The sequence below is a fragment of the Mytilus galloprovincialis genome, chromosome 12, assembly GCF_965363235.1.
Source record: "Mytilus galloprovincialis chromosome 12, xbMytGall1.hap1.1, whole genome shotgun sequence".
NCBI classification, from domain to species: domain Eukaryota; kingdom Metazoa; phylum Mollusca; class Bivalvia; order Mytilida; family Mytilidae; genus Mytilus; species Mytilus galloprovincialis.
The window spans coordinates 13,902,701-13,929,632 of NC_134849.1; the positions used below are offsets into that span (position 1 = coordinate 13,902,701).

At 31.9% G+C, this 26,932-nt stretch overlaps 1 protein-coding gene across 1 annotated transcript; it reads left to right on the forward strand.

The window, feature by feature from the left end:
• Positions 1 to 13,707: 13,707 nt before the first annotated feature.
• Positions 13,708 to 24,302, forward strand: LOC143054330 (fibrinogen-like protein A). The gene is made up of 9 exons (XM_076227309.1): positions 13,708 to 13,825; positions 14,670 to 14,738; positions 17,361 to 17,432; positions 17,606 to 17,677; positions 18,947 to 19,006; positions 20,378 to 20,517; positions 21,132 to 21,228; positions 23,133 to 23,297; positions 24,065 to 24,302. Exons 1-9 carry the CDS (start codon positions 13,759 to 13,761, stop codon positions 24,277 to 24,279), a joined length of 957 nt encoding a protein of 318 aa, XP_076083424.1. The 5' UTR covers positions 13,708 to 13,758; the 3' UTR covers positions 24,280 to 24,302.
• The last annotated feature ends 2,630 nt before the right edge of the window (positions 24,303 to 26,932 follow it).

Below are 26,932 nucleotides of genomic sequence, written 5' to 3' on the forward strand. Positions count from 1 at the left end.
ACATATATTAAATTATATCAAACATTCTGGTTCAAAACAGCAAATACAAAATGTATTCGTATATATATTGTACCCATGCAGTTGTATTATAATTATGTATTGCAATGAATCGGTTATATGGCTGATTGGATATTTGAAAAATTACACATTTTGTCATTAATTTGGAGTAAGTTTATTCAAGTATGACAGTAGTTAAACTATAATTATATTGTGTTTTATTTTCACTAGTCTGGATTACATATATATGTTGCAAAGCTTATGACATATAATTTTATAAAGCATTTAATATATTATAGGTGATATTTAACCCTAGATCTGACTTTACAAGCTTGTTGCATTACGGCGTTAAAGTTCGGAAGATATTCGATTTACAGGTATATCTCAAATATATATGAGTAACAATAAACAATATTTTGAGGTTTCCGATTTTCAAATATGTCAAAAGTTATAAAGATAATGGTTAAGAGTTTTAAAATGCTATTACCTTTTAACATTGACAAAATAGTTAGCATGAACTTATCGACCAATGATAAGTCAAAAGAAACAAACAACTTTTATAAGTACAATCAAACATCAAGAAATAAAATCTATTTGTACAAAGCTTATATACAGGTAGATTGCGATACTGTGATGAACAATTCTATCCTTATTTGAAGCGAATACAAATAATACTCTAAAAAGGTAAATAACAAAAATACCGAACTCCGAAGAAAATTCAAAACGGAAAGTCCCTAAGCAAATGGCAAAATCAAAAAACACGAACACATCAAACGAGTAGATAACAAATGTCATAATCCTGACTACAATCGGATGCTTTAGTTTCAAAACACGTGGAGAGTGATAGGAACCTAAAATAATACATTAATCAACTTAAGGTCAAATTTTCTCGAGGGAGTCACAACTTTGTAAAAGAAGGGGATAAGAGATATACAATTAATAATAAATACAAAATAGTATGTTTGAATTACAGGCATGTGTACAGTGTCTCAAAGCAAGAAAAGACAACCAAGCCCCTCCTGTGATGTCTGAAAGAATTTCCCTAGAAAATATATATGTGCAATGTATGACATATCGATTAAGATTATGTTTTCTATGGCTATATCTAAAGTTATATGTAGAATGGATTTAGAAGAATATTTAACTAGAAAGAATGGGTGAGTATACAAAAACTACGGCTGCTTTTCAATGTGAAAGAATAAACGGAAAATCCGTAACAGAATAATCATAACACAAAATAAATGTGTTAACCTAGATATTTGATTTATTGGTAATTGATAGCAACACTTATATGGTTACCTTAAAAGTGTTTACTTTAAAATAATCGTGTCTTCATAACATAAGTTTTGCTGACCAAGTGTTTTTACTTTGAAGTCAATTCATTATCCAAGATGGCTGCCAGCGGGGGATTTAGTTTAACATAGGACCCTAAGTGAAATACATACAAATATTTTCTTTAAGAGATCCCCTGAATGGAATGAAACTAAACATAGCTTTAATGTTTCGAATGAGGTGCTGACCAAGTGTTGTTACTTTGTAGCCGATCCATCATCCAAGATGGCAGCCAATGGGGGACTTAGTTTAATATAGGACCCTACGGGAAATACATACAAATGTCTTCTTTTAGAGAACCACTGAATGGAATGTAACCAAAAATAAAATGAATATTCCTTATAAGGTGCTGACCATGTGTTGTTACTTTGTAGCCGATCCATCACCCAAGTTGGACGCAGTGGGGACTGAAGTTCAACATAGGACACTACGGGAAATACATACAAATGTTTACCTTTAGAGAACCACTGAATGGAAAGAAATCAAACATAGCATGAACATTCCTTATGAGGTGCTGACCAAGTGTTGTTTCTTTGTAGCCGATCCATCATCCAAGATGACCGCCAGCTTGGGACTTAGTTTAACATAGGACCCAATGGGGATACATACAAATGTCTTCTTTTGTGGACAACTGCTTGGAATGAAACTTCACAAGTCATAAACGTTCCTTATGAGGTGCTGATGAAGATTTTCACCTTTGTTGCTGATTTACTGTTCCAGATGGCCACCAGGATTTATTATTAAATGATGGGGCCAATATTAAACCTAATTTGGCCGCAATCACTTTTCAAGTATCTGTTCCGATTTTATCTTTAGTATATGATTTCATAAACCCAAGTATAGTCAGGTAAGCGACGCAGGCTTTTGAGAGCCTTTACCTTTTTTTTCTATTTGTAATTAAAATGATGAGTACAAATTTTTAACAACCTTTTTCGTGTTGCTTATTCTTTAGTTTTCTATGTTGTGTTATGTGTTCTATTGTTTGTCTATTTGTCTTCTTTCATTTTTAGCAAGGCGTTGTCATTTAATTTTTGATTTGTGAGTTTGACTGTCCCTCTGGTATCTTTCGTCCTTCTTTTGACAAAATTTATGTTTATGGTCTGTGAGCAGGGTATATCGGCACTCTCATTTGTTTGCCCTATCTCCAGTAGGTATGCGCCAGAGATGAAAAATTGTCAACTCAAAATTATAAACCTTAAAGAATATAATTAAGAAGAACTCTATCTCACATACTCTTTTATCTTACAATAAATTCAAATACTTCAATTGATTGGTTGATTTGTATTTAAGGGAATGGTTTACAGCGACCAATAGGATTAAATATTTGTTTAGAAGATGAATGGTAAGGATGGTAAATCTTACAATCAAGCAAGAAGACACCTTGTGAAAAAACTGTCACCGATCCAGCAGCAGATATGATGATTTAAACTGCAACTAGTTATGGCACCCTCAACGGAGTTGGGGTGACGTATTGTTATTCTACGTTTCTTTTTTTTCTTATTTTTATTATTCTTCCACACATTTTGTCCATCGTGTTTCTAAGAATTGAGTGATCCAATAATGTTTGAACTTTAACATAACGAGGACCCCTATGGACAAATACATAAGAGCTGCATTTTCTTTAAGAATATTGCATAGAGATCTATGAAACTGTATTGATATATAACATGACATCTGGCAATTGGATGCCTGCTTTTAGAATTTTGGAATTATCTATTGTAACCATGGAAACAGTAGAAATATCAAAAATTTCAAAAAATTCAAAATGGTGCAAACTAGATGAAACTTTACAGAAATAATAACTGGCATGGGCAGAATTGCATTTTGGAGTTCGAAATTTCAAAATGGCCGCCGTAACCATGGAAATGACTAGAATGTCAAAAATTTGAAAATGCTCCAAACTTAATAAACTTTACAAAAATCATTAATTCCATTTGTAGATACGCTCTTTGACCTTGGAAATTTCAAAATGGCTGCCTTTATCCTGGCAATGGGGGGACGAGGGTGCCATCCGTTATTGCTAGCAATTACAAATCTAGTTGTGTTTATTTCCTAAATATAGTTACATATTAATGTTTTGTGCAATGTCAATTTTATCATGGATTACTTTTCCACAATCAGAGGTTCATTAAGGGATGGAAATAAGTTTGAAATTACTTTTACAATTTCAATAGCTATCAATGTATTAATTTAAGTTGCAGTATAAAAAACAATATTATATAAATGTTAGAACAATATAAAATTGTATGTACTCGGTCAAAAACTGAAGAAAAGCTCGGTAAAACCTCGCCCTTCCCAAGTTTCTCAGCCTCATACAAAAACGTTTATATTGTTCTGTCATTGACCTAATATTGTATATATATCTACTTCTTAACACCAGGATATATGTGTTTATGCTTTATACGAAAATACACTAAAACTTTGTAACAAAAGAAAATCAAATTGCTGGTTGAAGATAATAATCATGCAGTTAAGGGAATACGATACAGTAGCAGGGCAGATAATAACGTTTTCAAAACTTTTCGTGTTGTTTTCGCGACGTTGGTAACCAGAACGTTGTAATTTCGCGACGTTGGTAACCAGAACGTTGTAATTTCGCGACGTTTCTAATAAGAACGTTAACATTTCGCGACATCGCTTTAAAAGAAGTCATATTTCGCGGAATATTCACTGACGTCATAAATTCGGTTGCGCGAATTTAAAAAAAAGTACCTGCTAAAAAAATGTCCATGCCGTTTCTAAAAGACGGAGAAATCAGCCAAAGAGCAGAGAGATCAAGGGAAATACTTGAGATGAACAAAAATAAATCAAATACAACTTTGCATGACGAAATTGAAGAAATGGTACTAGAAACAGAAGAGAGTACTGACAGTATAACATGGAAAGACGGAAGAAGAATTGTGGAGCTTTTTAGCCAGGCACTGAATAACTGCCAAAACTGCACGGCCCAGCGGAATCTGCTCAACATAGAGAAAGAAAAATTGCAAGGATGTGGGGTCTATCTTAATATTCGTTGCATAACTGTAACATGCTGAATAACATTTTAACAAATAAGACACAATTAGGAACAAAATGACCTGCAATAGCTAACTATTTGTATTGGTAGCTGATTAACGTCCAGCGGCAAATATTTAATTGCACATTTATGACATCCAAATATTATTTTAATGAAACTTAAAGAAATGATAAAAGTCATAAAACGTATGAACCCGTGATTAATGAGAAAAGTTTAACAAAATCTTTGGCTATCGGGTCTGGTGTTGGAAGATTTGAAATCCATACACAAAAGTTATTACTACGGCGTGTTGTACAGCTGTGCAATATTTTTCATGACGAGAACAGTTATTTTCATTTATTGATAATGAATTCGAAGTCACTAATACTATCTTGAATTGAAAAAAAAATCAGAATCAAAGTAGTTTTCTTGTATAGCATTTGGCAGACTGCAAAATTTCCGGAGAATTGTCATTGTACGGCCAAATTTAACAGACTATCAATAAAATAACAAAACCGACTGCATAGATAGACAAGGTTGTATAAAACTCCTATTCGTAAATAAAATTTATTATAATAAATAATGAGAGTGACCATACTGTTCTGGACTTGAAATTGGTACATAAAAAAAATGCCGAGTTTAATTGATATTTTAAAAACATATAATATTGTATGTGTACATGTATGTAGAAAAACAGCCAACAAAAGTCCGTTAAAAAGATTTCAAAAAAATATATTAGTTTGAATTTAAGCAAAGTATAACCAATAACCAATAGATCCAGTGCTAGTGTTGTTGTTGATTCTACTTTTTATGCTACGACGGTTAATGATGTTACTTATGTTAATAATATTGTAAAATAATACATCAAAAATATTTCAATAAATTACAAATGCAAGGGTTAAGAAAAAGTAGTCCCTTTTTTGGTTGTAGCAATGTAGCAATATTACATTTTGGGAATACAAATTTCAAACAAGTCGAAGTTGAAACGATGTTTTAAAAGTTTTGCTTCACCATATGAATTGAAAGGATTTTATTTATTGTAAATGTTAAATGTACTGAACAAATGATAATTGATGGTAAAATTGACGTTTTGTGAAAACATTTTATGGAGAAGAGTTCCCGACCAAGGATATAACAACAAACGTGTTTTTCAAGCTGAAATCATATCATTTATTTTATACTAACACTGTCACATTAAATAATCAACCGTAAAATAGCCACTGTCTTGGCACTGTCATAATTTAATAACTGAAACTGAATGGGTCTATCAATGCCCATTTTACGTCAATCTTTAAAGATCCAAAGGTTGCAAAACACTTATCCTACCTCCATGGCAAATATTTTGTTGTCCCAAACAACATCGTTTTTGTGTGTAAAACTCATTACATTAACTGCAGATAAACGAATTAGGTATTGACACTTAGCTTGGAAACTCAACATCTACCCTCACAACACTTACCAAAGAGGAAATCCTGGATAATCATAGGTCTGTTCTATGTTTCTTTGGAATTTCAACCAAAGATGAAAAACTGGAATTTCAATCACTGTATTGGATGTATTGGATACCTAAACTACATAAGTGTTATTACACACAACGGTATATTGCTGAGTCTTCCAAGTGCTCCACGAAACCCTTTTCGAAATTATTAACATCTATGTTATCAGCAATCAAAGACGGGCTTCAAAGTTATTGTGAAACTGCCTATTCTAGAGGTGGCGTGAATCAGATGTGGATACTTAAAAATTCCAAAAATCTATTAGAGAACGTACAATCTAACTCGCTCTCATCTTGCAAAAGTATATAAACTTTTGACTTTTCTACACTTTACACAATTATTGCACTTTCCAAACTAAAGGACAAATTGAAAGAGTTGGTATTGCTTTGTTTCATAAAAAAGAATGACCAACGTAGATACAAAGTTGCGGTTTTTATCCAACGCAATCATAGGTTTAGACTTGTTTATATTTTTTCGTTTAAGGTAGCAATAAACAGTTAGGAAAAAATATTCAAATTTGCCCTTATAAATTTTACCATCCCCTTTTCATTGCTTTCTTGCAATATCAAGCTTATTTTGGGTGTATCCATGGCAACAATCTGCATTTATTTGTTATAAAATATTGCAAAAAGGGGAGAAAAGATGTCACATATTTCCCCAAAATTTGGCTAAAAGTAGAATTTCAATCGCTTGAAGTAATACCTTTTCTGAAACTGTGTACATATATCATTCAGCAAATCCAATGAAAATCATATGTCTTGCATCTCATTTTTTTGTAAAATTGCGTCAAAAACTTCGTGTAGAAAAAAGTGTGTGTAAACATTACATTACATTAATTTCTGGACCGATGACCGGTCTAGCTATGAAAATACGGATTGTCAAACAGAAAACAGCCAATAAAACATGTAAAAAATAATCTTGATGCTCTTATAAACCATCTTTGAAGGGTGAATTAGCACTCAGCTGTCTAAAAATGAATTTTATTACACAATAACTTTCCTAATTGAAAAATCCACAGGGGCCAAAATGCGAAACTAAACTCCTAACTGTGTATTGCTACCTAAGGCTTGTATCATATTTTCCCTCCGGTTTACATAATCCGTTCATCCTATTTTGACTCTTTAAAATTCAAGAGTCTTACCTAAATTGAGGTAAATTATATGGACTTCCAAATACCGTTTCGACCCCTAACATCACTGAAGAGACATTTATTGTCGAAATCCGGATCTGGTGTACAAACTTTTGCACTTCATATTTGTGGTATAACATCTTTTCCGCAAGTTTTTTGTTTTCTGTTTAGTATTAAATTATTATTAAGATCAATTTTGTTACATCTTGTGATCAATTTATCGCAGTCAGCAGGGTTTAAGCACATCAGTTAGTCAAATGCGTTTTGTTAAAATATACTTGTTCACATTTTTGGTCTTTTGGAAAATGTTGTTTGTGCTGTATTTAGACCCTTCTACAACGATTTTTTTTTTACATGGACACGTATAAAAATTGCGGTTTTTATCCAACGCAATCATAGGTTTGAATGTAGTTTTCAATTTAGAATTGTTTATATATATATATATATATATATATATACTTAAAGATCACTACAATTAATGTTCTTGTGTATAGAAATATATATAGATTACTAATAAATCCAACATTTCCGATATGAATAGTTTTAATTCACTAGTACTTTCATGTTTTAAATAACAATCTTCTGGTGAAACTATACATGCATGATTAACGTAACTATGTAACGGTAGGTATGTAACGTCATAGTTGTCGTTGAGTATATAAAGGGAGATAAATCGTATTACACTTAGTCGAGATATAGAAGTATGGAACGTCATGATTACACAATAGAAAATGCATAGTTTGCATTCAACCGTGATTTAAATTTTAGAATAAAATGTTTCTCTTGACTTCCCGTGTTACGTCACAGCCCATATTTATTTTATAAAATGGGAATATTTTAAAAAAATCCCCCGCCACATTCGTCTAAATGTTTGCTCAGGGGGATTTTTCTGCATTGTGGCTGCCGTATCTGTTGTCTGTGAATGTGCACTATTTCGGTTACACTGTTCCCTGTTTGGCCGATATGAATTTCCTGGCAACCATTACATTTAGTACAATAAATTAAATTCTCGGATTTACACAAAAAAAGTCATGTTACAAGTAATGTCTTCGTTGGTGAAAAGTGATAGACTATTAGGTATGTCCATTTTCTTGCCGACATGGATATACGGACATGCTCCACAACGACTATGATATCTCGACATTTTGACACACTGAATGCTCTTTTTTGCTAGGGTCAATAGTCGTTTAAGGTTTTGTGGTTGCCGTTTACTTTGTAGAAGTGTTTCTGAATTTATTAAACGGAGCATCTTTTTATCCTGACCAAGAATAGATAAATTTGCTTTTGCATGTTTTTGCAACGGGAATAATTTTAAAGTTACGGGAATTATGTGTAATGACGAACGGTATTTTATCGTTGTTATTACTCTGCTCCTCGCGGGTGGAGCGTAATTAGTTGATTGGGATCTGTTTTGCCATTTTAATTCCCCTTTCTATTAACACAGGTGTCATTCGGTTTAACGAGAGAAATGATCGTGTCACTGAAAGAATATATAACGGGAGTCAAGTATTGCGAGACGATCGTGAAAGCTCTGGTACCGGATCGTGAGACATTTAATGTAAATTCTAGTTCAGAATCTGTGAAAAAATCGCTTAATTTTCAAAACGCGGAACAAATCCGAACAAAAAAATATGTCTGTCAACATGGTTCAACTTCTTCAACATTACTCTGCAATAAGATAAAGAAAATATGCAGTACTATTTGAAAAAACACAAAAGGCGCAATGCATGTCTATCGAATTAATTAAACAAGACACGCTATTTGTACCTATAATGGCCATATTTCCATATATCATGATATATTTGAAATTTAATCTTTGGTGTATCCGATAGTACAGTAAAATAAAAGTATGCTCTTCCCTTAAAAGCGTTAATTTGTTTATGAAAACCTTGAAATTTGTTGAATTTTCATCAAACTTGATCGTGAAAGATCAAGCAACGCATTATTTTGATCGTGAAAGATAATACGGGAGCAGACTTAATACTAGTTATCAGAAATCAATATTTCTTTTACCATTTGATATACCCGCAACTAGTTGAAGCCTGTAACTATTTTAATAAGAATGAACATTAAAACAATTATTATTTTTTAATTCAACACTTTACCACGAAAGTTAAAAAAAACCCAACTCAAAACGTATCTAAATCAGTGTGAAAAATTCAGTTCTGAGAATCAGTCAAGTACAATTCAGACAAACAGCCACTATTTAACCAATAATATGGGTACGCAACGTTTAAACTTAAATGTTAACCATCAACCAAAAACTTATAGCAAAAACAACATCTTTCAGGAACAATTTGAGATTGAACAATAACCAACATTTTGTGTAACAGTTCTTTCTTAAGTTCTATGTATCTTTATATACAACGTAGCAGATATGGATTTATTTTCAATGAGATAACTTTTTACTACAGAGTACAGACTAAAGAATACCAGAGCGCAAATGCTGAAATGTCTCGTACTTATGATAGTATATTTGTTGAACGTCTGTAATATTAAGGGTTTTTACTAGAAGCGTTAAATACGCTTAAGATTGTCAATGATTCATAAAAAGGGGGCAGATGAACCATGCCATACAAATCTCTACAAACATCTGGTACACCAAATATAGGTGTTCCGATCCTTACAGTACCTGAGAAACTGACAAATACAAATGTTATGTTTGGCCAATTAATTCGGAACATAAGGTCGAAAGTATATGAAACCTGATCGACAACCAAACATAGACATCTTACTATCATTCAATATATCAAATACAATTGACGTCATATATGAAACATGCAGACAGACACACAGACACCATACACCAAATACCGTGGCGCTATTACATATAGGTATATAAACAAAATGCCAAACAACATAAAACGAGCATTGCCAAATGATGCATGATAATGAGGTCAATGTTATTTGAAACCTTGCAGGAGTCGAAAATGTACACCTTACAACCTTAACAACAGACAGTTATCCTATTATAGCTTAATGAATCCGCGATACGGACTTGACCACAAAACTAAACCTTCAGCCATGAAATGAGGCAAAGTCGAGGTCAGGTGAATCCTGTCTGATGAACATGTAGATTTTAGGATCCAAAATACAAAATGTAGTTATCCTATAACTCGTGATAAATGAGTTCTTCACATGACAATAAAATCCTTCATCCTACAATCAGCCAACTATTTTACAAATAACATGTTCACAAATGCACAAATAATAATTTGTTTTGTATTATTTGTACTTGTACAAATAAAATCTCCTGTTACCCCGCTTATATATCTTGAGCAAGCGATAATATGGATTGCGTAGAGGTCCATGTTTAAACAAAAGTTTCAAGTGACGGGTGTAATTTGTAGGATTATAACAATATACATACATTGGTGGGTCATAATATAAAATTTACTGTTTTGAAAATATAAATACTTTAAATGTTTAAATTTATTGAGGATCTTGGCCAATCTTGTTTTTCTCAATACCAATAACAAATGTTAATTATCATATAATTGAAGTATAATTTGAACGTCTTCGTAGCATCAGATCTTTCACGATCCTTTTCACGATCTTCCAAAAAAACGGTATCTGATCTTTCACGATCCGAAAAATCAATTTTGTGTAAATAGTTCTTTTTTTACCACGTTTCAGATTATGTTTATACACCATAACTTTGAGAACCATTTGATTCATTCAAATAGAATGCCCTTATTCGGATAAAAGTAGTTTATTTTATTCCAATTTGTGAAAAAAATCGTCTTTGTTTACATTTTTTATGTCATCGAAAAGTCGAGAAGAAATCTGCCTTTTGTTTGTTTTGTAAAAACTATGTAATTTTAAACTAGATTTTCTCACATACTGATCATAATGTTGAACCATTTTGACAGACAGCTTTATTTTATTGTAAATTTGTCTGTGTAATTAATTAAATAAGATTATTTACTGACTTTTCATATGTCTTCACGATCATTTCTTTCGTTGAACCGAATGGCACCCGTGATTAAAGCCTCTGGATAGTTTTGCTTGATCAAAAATGACTGTAGTTCCTCTAGACGGTCCTCTCTCAAATGTTCATCCTCGACTACTGTACATATTTTTTTTGCTTAACAATAGGGGATATTCCTTTTGGTATGAGATGGTTGGCACGAATTAAAATCTAAATACTAATGAGTATCAGTTTCTTTATAAAAAATATCTGTTTTAATTTCGGTGCCATCTTTAATAACAAGAATGTCTAGAAACGGCAATTGATTGAAATTTTCATCCTCCGTAAATTTTATGGAGGTATGAAGGTTATTTAGTATTTCCGAAAATACTTGGAGTTCTTCGTCGGATTTGGTCCAGATAATGAAGCAATCATCGAGATATCTTTGCCATGATAATTTAATTTTTTTTGCAAATTCAACTCCAAAATTATTTTCAACTTTTTGATACAGTCTTTATTTTAGGAAGCCCATGACTAATGTTGCATAGGTTGGTGCGAATTTTGTTCCCATTGCTGTCCCCCGATGTTGCAAATAGTTCTTGCCATTAAAATAGAAAGAATTGTTTACCAGAATAAGTTTAGTAGAATCGAGTATAACATGTATAAAGTCAACAGTGAATCGATTTGGTATTGTATCTCGATGTTTTGCAACCCAATATTGTATTGCCTCTATGCCTAAATCGTGTGGAATGTTCGTATCTAGGCTTGTGACATCGAAGCTTACTAAACGAGCGTGAACCGGTGCTATTTTTGGCAGGTATGAGAGAAAATCTAGAGGAACTACAGTCATTTTTGATCAAGCAAAACTATCTAGAGACTTCAATAGAAATGGGAATTGAAATGGCAAAACAGATCCAAATCAACCAATTACGCTCCACCCGAGAGGAGCAGAGTAATAACAACGATGATATACCGTTCGTCATTACACATAATCCCCGTAACTTTAAAATTATTCCCATTGCAAAAGCAAATTGATCTATTCTTGTCAGGATGAAAAGATGCGCCGTTTAATAAATTCAGAAACACTTCTACAAAGTAAATGGCAACCACAAAACCTTAAACGACTATTTCCCCAAGCAAGATTCGACCAAAAAAGAACATTCAGTGTGTCAAAATGTCGAGATAGTCGTTGTGGAGCATGTCCATATATCCATGTCGGCAAGGGAATGAACATACCAAATGGTCTATCACTTTTCACCAACGAAGACATTACTTGTAAATCCGAGAATTTAATTTATTGTGTTCAATGTAATGGTTGCCAGGAAATTCATATCGGCCAAACAGGGAAAGAGTGCGCATTCACAGACAACAGATACGGCAGCCACACTACAGAAAAACTCCCCTCAGCAAACATTTAGACGAATGTGGCGGAGGATTTTTTTTTAAATATTTCCATTTTATTAAATGCATATGGGCTGTGAAATTACACGGGAAGTCAAGGAAAAACATTTTATTTTAAAATTTAAATCACGATTGAATGCAAACTATGCATTTTCTATTGTGTAATCATGACGTTCCATACTTCTATATCTCGACTAAGTGTAATACGATTTATCTCCCTTTATATACTCAACGACAACTATGACGTTAAATACCTACCGTTACATAGTTACGTTAATCATGTATAGTTTCATCTGAAGATTGTTATTTAAAACATGAAAGTACTAGACTAGTTAATTAAAACCATTCATATCAGAAATGTTGGATTGATTAGTTATCTATATATATATATTTATATAAATAAGTACGTCTAAGTCAGTGACAACTCTACAACAGATTTATCCATCGGATCACCAGCAATGATGGTGATACATGGCTGTGTACATTATGTATATTCAACTCGTCTAAACATCAACCCAACAATGTTAGATCTGTAAATTTGCTTTCGCAAATATTTTGGTCTTCCCTCGCCCGTATTCTGTACTGTAGTACGCTGCTAGATTAAAACTGACAAGGAAAGGTAACACACGGCCAGAGAAAGCTTTGTTATGAAGCCCAGGTGGTCGTGTGGTCTAGCGGGACGGCTACAGTGCAGGCGATTTGGTGTCACGATATCTCAGTAGCATGGGTTCGAATCCCGGCGAGGGAAGAACAAAAAATTTGAGAAAGCAAATTTACAGATCTAACATTGATGGGTTGATGTTTAGACGAGTTGTATATATTTATATATATATATATATATATTTATAAATCCTTTTTTTGCAAAAGGTTTAAGGCTAGACCACTACCCTTTTGAGTTGTACTATAAACATCGAATTCAGCCATTCGATATTTGGCGAACTCATAATATTGTATTTGATCTTTAGGGAGTATGGGTGTCAATGATTGTAACGAACATAATGTACCCACATCCATTTCCACGATTACGATATTACCAAACGAAACATATTGCTGGTACCGAGCATGAGCAGCACGACTGATTTAACAAGAAAAATAGTAACTAGTTACAATTTTTTGTTTGTCCATAATAAGAAATTCGTCTACCCTTTGGTTAAGCTGGTATTTATTCGTAATGCTAAAAAAACCTTTAAGTGAATCTTTCTCATAATGTTATCTTGTAAAAAAGCCTGTCGGCCATTTTTTTTCTATTTGTTAGATCTACTATTGTCGGAAAATATTGTTGACTGATATTTGATATGGATCGATGTTTAAATTTGAAGAAAAATATACTCCGTTTTGTTGAATCATGAAGTATCAACTGTCAAATGCAACATGTGGAACTTTGTGAAAGTCATGCTATATTGATAAAAATATACACATCACCAATCATTTTCGGAAAAGATTTCGAGATATTTAGTATTTTGCATCAAACACTTGAAAAGCAAACATATTCAACATAATGCATTGGATATTGTTTTGTGCCTTGTTGTTAGCTGTTAATTGTTTCGTAGAACAAGGAAATATAGGTGAGATATATAAAATACTTTTAATCTTAGTTAATCCGGTTTCACTAAGGTAATATCTTAACATTTAAAGACTGTGATTTTTAAATATTAATATTAATATATCTCACCTTGAAATATTTGTTCGTCGGGTGAAATTATTCAAATTTTCAACGTGTCGGTTTTTTTTTAATAATCTTATGGACTGCATATCAAAATATCTCAAGGGAGGTAAAAAAACAAAACAAATTGCGCAATCACAGTCATAAAACATTTGTAATTATGTTGCATAATTTAATTGTTAGATAAGCATATACACAGAAAGGGAACATTCAACAGTATAATATGTCATACATTGTATAAAGCGCCTACTTCACTTGTAATATACAAATGTTATAAATAAATGATACACATGTCCGTCCCTTTAATTCCAAAAAACAAATTTATCAAATATTCACATTGTAGCGGATTTGTACAAGTTGTTCTTTCTCCCATTAAACATTTCAAATTCAACAAAACGAACATATCTTTACATGTAAATGATGAAGCGAAATTGCGACGCATTTAATCTATGAAGTGTTATTTCTAAAATAAAATCATTTCCTACTATTCTGGTTTCCCAAACATCCACATATGAACATACCTTAATAACAGGAAAACACAGCAAACTGTTTATTGAAGTTAACAACAGCATACACTCACAATTCGGAGGGATCAAAATTGAAATCGTTGTGTTTAGATAAAAGAATCAAGATTTATGAATTAAATGGCGAAACTACACTCAATTTAAAAAAAAGTCGTATTCAACTAGGGATGAATTCGGCGGTTTCTGAAACACAAGTGGCATCTGTCATACTTTTTATTTCAGATGTGCGGAATACTCGAAAATCATCAGAGGAAGACTCCAGAGTAGACGATATTTTGCATGAATTACAAGGTAAATTTTATAGAATGCTAATGAAAAAATTTAATATGAATGTCATACATGTGAGAGCTAGCTTTAAAACCAGGTTCAATGTACATAAGAAAATGCATGTACCATGTCAGGAAAATGACAGTTGTTATTCATTCATTTAATGTGTTTGAGCTTTTTATTTTGCATTTAATTAGGAACTTCCCGTTTAGAATTTTCCTCTGAGTTCAGTATTTTTGTGCTTTTATGTTTCACCATGCATTTAGGAATGTATTATTTTCAGTTAAGAAATCAAAAGAATAGGTTATAAAAGAATTATGTAATATTATTGAATAGTATATACACTTAGAGAAGTTTTACAATTTTAGCTTTCCTTTTTGATTTAGCAGTCTTAACCTGTGTCCAAAAACTTTCAACTTATTCCAAAGGGAAACACTCATGTGTTTAACAAACTTTTCATCAACTGAATATGCAAACACATAGATAAGCATCAGTTCAGTATTCTTCGCCTTTTTACAACCGGTTTAAGGCTCATGACAAGCATATACACATGTTTCCATTTAGTATATATGTAACACTCAGAAACGTGTCCTTCCTCCCAAACGTGTCCGATTCCCCCAAACATGTCTAGTTGAAAACTGCGCCAAAGCGTGTCATTTGTATAAACGCCCAAACGTGTCCATTTCTCTACTAACCCCCAAACGTGTCCAATCCCCAAAACGTGTCCATATCAAGCGTTATTTGGTTATTGCTATTACATTAACGTACATTGTATACTAATTTTACCATTTCATTAAAAATATACATAAGCACGTAAGTACTTTTTCAAAACGGAAGAATTAAACTGGCTTAAAGTGGGGGCGTCATTTCGGCTATTTCGTTTGTAAATTGTAAGCAAACATGTTGAGTTAAACAGTACAGTTAACGGGTCAAAGTGTCCCTTTCTCTGTGCGTTAAAACTTTAATGTTCTCTCTAATTATGCATGAAATACTGACAACTGGACAATTCGCAATCAACAGCCTAAAGTTAATTTATTCAGTAGAACTGAAAAAAAACATTAAAAATTGTATGTTTTCTCTAATTTGCATGACATACTTGCAACTGGACAATATGCAACCAGCAGTCTAGAGTTTATCTTAACAAAAGAACAGTAAAAACATTAAAACATGTATGTTAAAATGTAAAAAAAAAAAAACAACAGGTAGCCTATGTTCTCTCTACATAGAACTGCAAAAACATTAAAACTTGTATGTTCTCTCTACATATGCATGACATACTTGCAACTGGACAATACGCGATCATCAGTTTAAAGTTTAGTTTAAAGTTAATGTGTACAGTACAACTGTAAAAACATTAAAACTTGCAAAACTATTGTGAGCTCTAAATATGCATGAAGTACTTGCAACTGGACAATACGTAATCAACATTCTAAAGTTTATTTATACACTACAAAATAAATTTGCATTTAAAACCGACGTTGATCACATAACAGTAATATTCATAAAAAAAAGAATCTATAAAACTTATGCATGAAATATTTGGCACTGGACGTTATGTTTCTTATCGTGTGTCTTTAGTGATGGTGGAAACCTAAAATTTATTAAAAACCCGGATAACAAGTTTATAATTTGATGGGCTTTTGAAATACACACAAACTATTGACAAAAGTAAAAAAAAAATACTGTTAAAACTCTGCCATGCAATATTCGGATAAATATAAAAGGCATCATCGGAGTTTATAAGTACAAAAGAATTAACAAAGTTAACGATTAATTCAACTCCAGAACTATGTGTATGTTCGCTCTAAACGAATATGAAATACTTGCAACTGGACAATAAACAACTGCAGTCAAAGTTACTTAATAATAACAGATTAATTTTGCAATTATTATAATCATTAAAAACCTACATCGAACTAACTTAATCTGATAAATGACATCTTCATCACGTGTGTCTCCCATCATAGAATTGCCGTAAACGTTATCAGCGATTTTATTTAAGAGATACATGAAAAAGCGCTAAAAGACGTGTAACGTTTTGGCGTTAAATATTGGACACGTTTTGGCGAATAACAATTATCGGACACGTTTGGGGGTTATGAAATCGGACACGTTTGGGAAATATTGTACATTTCGGACACGTTTAGGGAGAAAAGACACGTTTGGGAGAAATAGACACGTTTTGGGGGAAGGACACGTTTGGGAGTGTTACATATATTTAGTTGTTATTCATCTTAAGACAGATAGCTGATCTATTCTGGCAAGTCATTATTTTCTTATCAGCAAAAATCATGTTTCAAGAAAGCAAAATTACCCCTCCCCCGTCTCCTCCTCCCTCACCTAATAAAAAATGGTGGTCAGTTGATAAGTCATTTTATTGTTCAATTCAACAAAGTCAATATGAATAAACTTCATCAATGTTTTTCATCAACAAGAAAATATTTATATAATTGGCAAACTGTTTGAAATATCTGTAAACTTCCGGCCGACCTTAATTTATAAATAATTTGTTATTCAAAGGAAAATACATTCTAAAATTAACAATATTAACGGTATCATGTTTTGTACACCAGAACTTATAGCTTTCAAAGTCATCTGATGTATGTTTTTTTTTCAATTTCATATGTGGATATCCTGTAATTTTAGGAATATGCTTAACTGAAAAGAATTACCAAACTGCAAAAGAGCTTAAAAAGGATACACAGACAATTCTTAGTAGTAAGTAGAAGTGAAGATTTTCAATGCAATGCTATGTTTTAAGTCATTTCCGCAGTAGCTTTAAAGAACAATTAACGTACATGAACAATTAAATTAATTGATTTTTGTTATTACAACTTCTATTTGAAATATACTGTGCATTTATATCAAAATCATTTTTTTTTAATTTCAAGATATGGCAGTGTACAAGGATATCGTCAAACTGAATACACAAATAAAGACTGAAATTAAGTGGATTCTTAGAGGTACCCTAAGTTCTGCATTAGATTAGTGAATGCATTGACAAGTTTACTCTTAATTACAACGGGATATTATTGCAAATACAAAAGTCGATATCAACATAAAAAAGTCCTTACCAAAAAAAATGTTTTTAGTTATTCATCTAAGGATATAGCTTACTCCTCATGCAAATGGGGATAGCAAATCCCAGATAACAGAAGAAAAAATCGATCAAAGGGTGTTATTATCAACCTCATGTTCATTAACTCGTGTAGCAGCCAAGTAGTGTAAATTGAGCTACACGCGTGTCTAATGGTCAGGTAGGCCTGTAGGACAAATTAAGAATAATACTTATAAAATCTTGCTTATAGTTTGGAGATAAATATCCTTCACTATTCAATAACCAAATGCTGAATAAACCATAAAAATGTTCAGGTTGAGATATTTTGTTCTAGCATTTGAATAGTCAAGTGTGATAACTTCTCCTGTATTTTTTGTGTCTCAATTTTGTTCTATTTATTGGACCTTTTTAGACTCTAATACAATACTTCAGATAACTAGTAATAAACCTGTATCAAATAGTTATGAAGGTGGGAGTCTAAAATAAAAATAATAGAATTTGGTCATACATAAGGTGGGAGTCTAAAATACAAATAATAGAATTTGGTCATACTTTGCCAAAACGTAGTATATCATGTATATATTGATATATGTTCAAAAATATAAAAAAAAATGATAGGTCACCGTGCATTTTCTCAAGCAACAGATTAAGACAAAATGGCACATTTTGTACGGATTATAAAGGAAAATACACCATTTTGTTATTGGAAACTAAACTAAATGATAGAATTGTAAAATTAGTTTCGAAAAAACAGCTTTTAGACACGGCTTTGAGAATATCAAAAATAAAGATATGGTCACCGGCTAAAATACAAAATAGGGAAATTCCATGTAGATTCCTTTAGAAAATGCACTGTTTCAGAGTTACCTCTCCTTAATATGCCTAATTAAAAACAATAAAAAAATCAACCAAAATAATATACACTTGTCAAAATATTTTGAAATTTATAAGTTATATTCTTATAAATTGGTTCTTTTGAAAATTCGCAGTATTTATCTGTATTCCTGCATCAGATTTTGCTTACTTGATTGAAAATCTGGACCTTAGAATCTCTGTTTTTTACAATCCAATATGACAAACGTCACCCATACCACCTTAAATTGAAATAAGCATGCATTTTTGGAAACAGCCATACTACTAGATTTATAACATTAAATATATATATCGTATTTAGAATCACGCGGAGAAAAGCAACTTTCAAGAATATTGAGATTGATGAAACAGGACGTGAAAGGTAAGTTTAAGAATTGTTAATTTGGTTTACAATCTAAAATTCGGTTAATTTGCTTCCTTTTAAAAAGAAGAACAAAATATATTTTGCGTTACATACATACATGCATGTAAAACATGAACAGTATAAATAAACATAAATAATCATTACCATAATTTATTCACGGCATAACATTACATAATTATGGAGGCAGAAATTTATAATATAACTGGTTAGAATAGAAAATGTATATGCCATATGCAGATGAAGTTGGTACATTGCTACTCAGTTGAGGAAAAATGAAAATCGTCTTGTTTATCTTAGATTCTGGTACTGAGATGACTGTGCATGTCAAATTAAGGTATAAAAATGAGGCCGAGGAAGCCGTGTCTGTTGTTTCTTTAATTGATAGTTCTGGGGGATATATCAATGTAACTGAACCAGAAAAGTTTGGATTATTAAAGAAAAGAACATCATCAATATATCTTAATAAGATATAAAATTACCTGGCTGCTTTGAACTTCTAGATCTCAACATCTGTCTAATCTAAATTCTAAATTGAAAATGTTTTCAAGAATATCTGATGAAATGAAATTTGTTTGGATTCTTTACTCTGAAGATTTGTTTGTTACTTCAAACTGATTTAATCTGTTGTACTCCCTATTTGAAGAACGAAAGAAAATCATAGAAAATATCATTGTTGTTTGAAAAAAAAAGGAAGAAATATATATATATATATATATATATATCGTCTAAACATCAACCCAACAATGTTAGATCTGTAAATTTGCTTTCGCAAATTTTTGGTTCTTCCCTCGCCGGGATTCGAACCCATGCTACTATGATATCGTGACACCAAATCGCCTGCACTGCAGCCGTCCCACTAGACCACACGACCACCTGGGCTCTCAAAAAAAGAGCTTTCGTATATGTAATAAAATCGATCGGTAGTTGTCTCCCATAGTTCTAGAACTATAAAAATTCTGGAATTTCTCCAGGTCACAGTTGCACTTAAAATAACTATAAGTTTTGTCAATACCATGGTTTATAATCAGGTTACTTAGTGTGAATGTGTATTCATGTTTTTTTAAGTCTAAGTGTACTATAATTACTTTAATCATTCTAATCATTTTTCCTTCCAGTTTTCTTTTTTGCTTTTTTATTGTTTATTGCTACCATAGCCAGATACACGTGACTCCTAAGAAGGATTGATAAAATTATTTAAAAAGCAAGAACATATAAAAAAGAATCATGTGTTATGACTGTCAATACGATACCTCTCTACAAAAGACCAAATGACTTAGACATGTTAGATGTAAACAAGTAACAAAAAGCCAAGAAATGTCCGTTTGATGACTTACACGATTGTAATTTTTCATTATATCATTGATTCAGGAATCTGTGATATAAAATTAGCGAAGGATTGTACAGAGCTGAGGAAATATAAATCGGAATCTGGTGTATACAAGATATATCCCGACAAATCTGAGGTCAAGGTTTATTGTGATATGAAAACAGATGCCGGGGGTTGGACTGTGAGTTTCAAATATATATGACACAGTTTAGGATATTTCTTTTCGTCATTGGTTACCCATTATGAGACTAACATTCGTTCACTATTATGTAAATTGAGTAATGTAATAACAAAATGATTCACATCACTAAGGTTTAAATTTGGACAACAACAACGTCTATTATATAAACGGTACCAACTTATTTGTACCTGATGCGCATTTCTAATCCAAATGTGTCTTCAGTGATGGTCTAGGCCAAAATATTTGAAATTCAAAAAATATTCCACAAAATGAAGAGACAATAAACCAAAACGGAGACAAAGTATACTCATACAAAAAAGTATAAATCAAGTTAAAAGAATATTCTTTAAGAGTTGTTTACTCCAACATAAAGACTTGGCGTTTTAAGCTTCGTATATGCTTTTAAATGTATAAGTAGATTTCTATGTTCAAAATTTTAATTTTGTTTAATTATTTTTGCAGAAAATCAATGTCAATACATTCCGAATTCAATATGTACACTCCTCACAGTAATCGCCGAGTATATTAATAACGTATAGTCAAAAATAATAAGTTTAGTTTTACAAGATTTTCTCATTCAATCAAATAAACGTTTTGGCATATGAATCTTCTAGATTATCCAAAGAAGATTAGATGGATCAGTCGATTTTGAGAAGAAATGGACAAATTATGAGAACGGATTTGGGAATCTAAACGGTGAATACTGGCTTGGTAAGTTTTGTAGTGCGGTGACGGAATAGGAAAAAGTCGAATATTGAAAGAGTTGAATTTCACTTCATAATGCACTCTAAACATTTGCACAGTCCTGGTTTTATTTGAATTTAAGATGGTCGTCAAAAAGTCGTTTGGTGTATTGTTACCACAATAAATTAATAAAACTGCAATTTTTCAATTCATATACGTACTACCAATTTTTTTGTGAGTAAGGTTCTTTAAAACGATATTTTTTTAACTTCCGAAATTTCTACTATCAAATAACTAACTGAAAAAAAATGCAGACATTGTCCGCCTAGGATATGCACGAACCGGACATCTACTTTTTAAGGTTCAAGGCTTTCTAAGGACACGGTCATTTAAACATAAATCGCGATGTTTTTTGAAACAATATTTTGCCTTAAACAACCACACACTTCCGGTGATAAAAGTGACACGAAATGTTTTGAAATGTTCTATAATGCTGAATAAAAGCACGCTACATGTTGAACAACCGAAACTTTCTTTCTTTTTAAACGGATAAAAGGCGGTTCTATTTATCAAAAATGTCGTATTAAAGTTGCTACGCGTTACAGGTTGCATTTCTGTAAAAATTGACAATGCAATTTCCCATAGGAACTCCTTTTACGGCTACAACTGTACCACTTTTACTATGAAGTTTTGAAAAAAAATCTTATCCTAGAATTGAAATTTCATATGCACCACAATTTTTTTCAAAGGTCAAAATATAGGGCTGTGCGGCATATTTTCAACGTTTATGTGTCCTGAACTTCTCAGAGTTTAAACTAACACTGATTTTCTTAACTACCCCTCCCTCGAATGAAAGGTTACCACAGATTTCAATGTAAACAATATGCGCATGTTTAGTTACTGGTAACATTCCCATGTTATGTATCTGTGAAATGGAACACAGAGAGCATAACTGGGAACCAGTATGTAAACAAAATTAATTTTCTATGAATATTCAAGATTTCCACAAAAGAGGCGTGTTTTGAGAAACCGCTGTATTTACAAAGTGCAACCTACAGTAACATATGTTAAAAGCGATGTAAAATTGGCCTGCTTGGAAAAAAGTTCTTATCTAGTGCCATTTAGTTTGGGTTGATTGACCACAATTTTCTCAATTTTAAAACGTAAAAAAGCATACAAAAGGCTGATCTTTTCATAAAAAATGTCTTCTTTAAGATGTCAATCTGTCTTATCCTATTGATACATTTTACTTCTGAAAAAACGACATAACACTGTTTAAACTAAAATATAAGTCTGTTTGAAAAAATGTTTTGTTAGCAGTTTTTCATGTATTCAATAAAACATACACGACCATTACTCAGGTTTCCACTTTCATTGAGGCATAACAGACAGTTATATCTTTTCTATTTAGATATACATTTTGTATAGTTTTGACGGTGGTTGTTCCTTTTGAAAAAAACATGGCTCTAAATAGTAAAACCGCCCCCCCCTTTTTTTTTGGGGGGGGGGGGGGTAAAGACGCATACGTTTACTCAGGATACTCATTTAATGATTTGTTTTTCACTTTGGAAAAAGAAGAAAATAGGTGCACGTTTTCAATCATTCTACTGCATAATGAGTATTGTACTTTGACCATTTAATGGTTTACTTTTACAAATTGTGACTTGGATGTAGAGTTATATGGTTGGCACTTGTAACACATCTTCTTATATCTATTAATAATTGGAATTAAATAATAAATTTAGTTTTGCCTTGAAAACTGTTTTTGACCTTTGATTTTGTTTTCTGAAGTACACACATTTTCGGTTCGAATGATATATGATACATACAGTCGTGTAGTATTTATGCTGTAGTTCATATTGTTATAAAAAAGAGCCAACCTTTATCTGTTTTCTGCATTTTACAAATTTAGTGTTTTATGTGTATTGTAGGAAACAAATACATACATAAGCTGACATCCAGTGGTAAATATGAACTGAGAATAGACCTAACGGACAGGTCTAACACAAAAAAGTATGCTCTGTATAAAACGTTTATGGTAGGCAATGCAGCATCTAAGTACAGACTGACTATTGGCAGTTATAGTGGAAATGCAGGTAAGATACGAAAGTTCAATTAATCGATCTACTGCAGAATTGGACAAAATAAACGAAAAACACCAAAACTTTGGTTTAAAATCTTATAATTTAACTGCGTTTATTAAATGAAACTAAATCAATGAAAACGTGTCGTAAATTATATAACATCTGGCACTGCAGCAGGGTACCTACCCCTTGGGTCTCAAGGTCACGTTTATGTTTTGAAATCTATTTTAATCAAATTTTATAAGTTATAAGCACAGTTTAAGAAATACATAAGATATCACGTGACCATGGTGCAGAATATCTTCTCCTTTTGTCGTTATAATCATTGGTTCATACTAAAACCTAATTTGCTGAAGTGTACACATTTAACTTCAAATTTTGTCATAATATTGTAATATCTTCCCACCAACTTTACATGCATCAAATTGAAATTAGTCAGCATTTATATTTAAAGAGCATGTCTGTATATTGAAATCTAAGAAAAAATGTCAATAAATCAATAGGGGGAAACAACTTAGTTGGTTTCTTTTTGTGTAAATCGAGATACCTAAAATAAAAAATAAAAAATATAATAGGAAGGGGGAATACTAGCATACTCACGTTAATAAGAATACATTGTGTGTTCTAAATGAAATGTTTTAAACATGGTTTCCATCTTGAGTAAAACTTACAAAAACTGTTTTCATGTATTTTTGTTCTTTTTTGAAAACAAACAAACATTTATTTATATCAATATAAATATTATTGTTCTATCAGTTTACTATTTATTGTTAATAAAGGTGATAACATGGCTTATCATAATGGGATGAAGTTCTCAACGATCGACCAGGATAATGATGAAAGTGAAAGAGCGTGTGTATTATCTGGGGGACCATGGTGGCATAAAAGCTGTAACTACAGTGCTCTGAACGGGAAATTCAACAGTCAATCGTATTGGAGCAAATTTAGCAACAACATAGCCAAAACTTCAGTTATGATGATACGCCAACTATAATTGTTTAAAAAAAAAATAAAAAAAAAAAAACTAAATCAATGTCTGTGTTTATATTTATGAAGTTGATGTTCATGAAGGTTTGTTTGACATGCGATCGTTTCATTCAAAGCTATTTCAGATACATATTTTAAAGAAACTGATTACAGGACAATTTAAAACCAAACACATTGAAGATTAAAAAAACCTTTTTATCATAAGATTGCTAACTGAAGATTTTTTAATAAATAGAAGAAAACATTAACAACAGTTAAACTTTTTACCAAATATGAGTATTATAAGTACGTAGTCATTTGTCTTATGGCATTAGTAATGGTAAACAGTTGTCATCAATAGGAGTCAAAAGATAATCATCGACTAAGATATATGATTTGGGAATTTTTTAACCATCCAAATTAGAACGAAATAGCTTGAATCTTCCTTTGGGTGTTTGTAAAACTTTTATAATTTTTTCATGCATTTGACTCCTAAAGGTGGAACATTTTGGTCAAATTGTGTCTTTTTGTCTATGTCTATGAGGTGTAACACATTCTGAAAAATCTTCCCTACAAAACGAGTAAAAGATCGTTAGGTGTTCTAAAACTCTGTTTGTTTATCCATTTTTTTTTTTTGGAAACTGTCAAAAATAATCAGCAAGATAAGATGCGCAAACAAGTCAACAACACTGAAAAAGTCAATCAAACTATGTTTATTTCTTTTATATAACATATTTACCCAAATGTTGCGTTGATGTTATCATCATCTACATTTGGTGGCAATAAAGCATACGGCAACTATATAGATATATTTCATTTTCAGCAGACAAAATAACGCCAAATGTGTTAAGACATTGGGAAATGACGAGAACTTCTTATACGTAACACAAAAGGTCAACTTCTGAAAATATCAAGACAAATTGTAAATCGGATGTTGTCTACAAAATCTTTTAACATATATAACATAGAGAGTCAAAATGATCTGCATTCGACATCAAACAAAACCAAACAGATAAAACAAAGGTCCAATATATTAGCTGGCATGACTTCAAAGACGTTTCAAAGAATTCAACTTCATTTAAGACTTATACATTGTAATAAAGGACAATGGTGTTTTAAAAAAACACATGATAAACAAGTTCCGGATCGACCTCAATACCAATACTGTTGTTTCCGTTACCTTTTGGAATTTTGTCCTCCATAAGGAGAACCTGTAAATCTTCCAGTAATTGTTTTATATTTATGTTACAATGTTACACTAACAATCAAGTCTGTTATCATTTAAACAGCTCCTAACACAAAAGCTAACACTGTCCTAAGGAAAAAGTAAAATAACAAAAATACAAACGATAAGTTCTTAATCGAATGTCAATATCAGAAATTTACTAATAAACACTTTAAGCGAGTAGAAAAACAATTGTCATATTCTTAACTTAGTACAGGCACTTCCGTCTATAGAATACAAAAAATAATAAAACCGAGGGACAAGAATACAAAAATGACCATAGCACAGTAACACAATGGCGGGGTGTATAATTAGCTGGTCACGCCTGAAGAAACAGTAGAATACAAATGTTCAAAACTCATAAATTGATAGAAAAAAAAATCCGGATCACAAACCAAAAGCGAGGGAAACGCATCAAATACAAGAGGAGAACGACGACACAACATTAAAATGTAACACACACAGAAACGAGCTAAGCATTAGACAAAATTCGATGAGAATAACAAATATAACATCAAAACTAAATACATGAATTCGGGATACAAAAGTACCGTAACCTGTCTTATAATAATGTGAATTCACAATTAAGAGGAAACAAACGACAAAAACGAAACACAACGTTGAAATGTAACACACACAGAAACGAACTATAACATAACAATGACCATATTCCTGACGAGGTACAGGATATTTTTTTAAGGAAAAAAATGGTGGGTTGAACCTGGTTTTGTGGCATGCCAAACCTCCTGCTTTATTGGCCATGTTAAATATAACATTAAAATGACAACACAATATTACAGGACTACAATACAATTAAATAGGAGAACATATTGGACAAAGAAACACACGAATAATAGCTAACGAAAGGCACCAGGTTTAAAATTTAATACGCCAGAAATGCGTTTCGTCCATATAAGACTTACTGGTGACGCCCAGATACAAAAGTTCGAAAGCAAAAACAAGAAGAACGTTGAACAGCGCTGAGGACCAAAAGTTCAAAACAAAATGTGCCAAAAACGGCTAGGGTTTTCTGTTTGGGATAAGAACATCCTTATTATTTAGAATAATTTATACTTTTGCAAACAGTAAATTTATAAAATGACTATATAAAAGATATACATGATCAAACTAAAGTATTAACTAATTACAGAAAACAACCGGATACATTATATAAACCGAAATAATCCAACACAAAAATAAACACAGCCGAGTTATTTAAGGCCTCAACGCAAAAAGTGACGATAGATTTAAAATTGTAAAAAAGAGAGACAAAAAAATGACGTCACATTTTAACTATTAAAACAGCACACAAAAACTGACGTCACATTTGAATGAATAAAACTATCTAATAAAAATAATATAGAATTAGGATTGATGTAAGATTATATTTGTACTAAATACTGATATAACATTAAATAACAATGAAAATTGCAATACTTATTAATATCAAACTGAG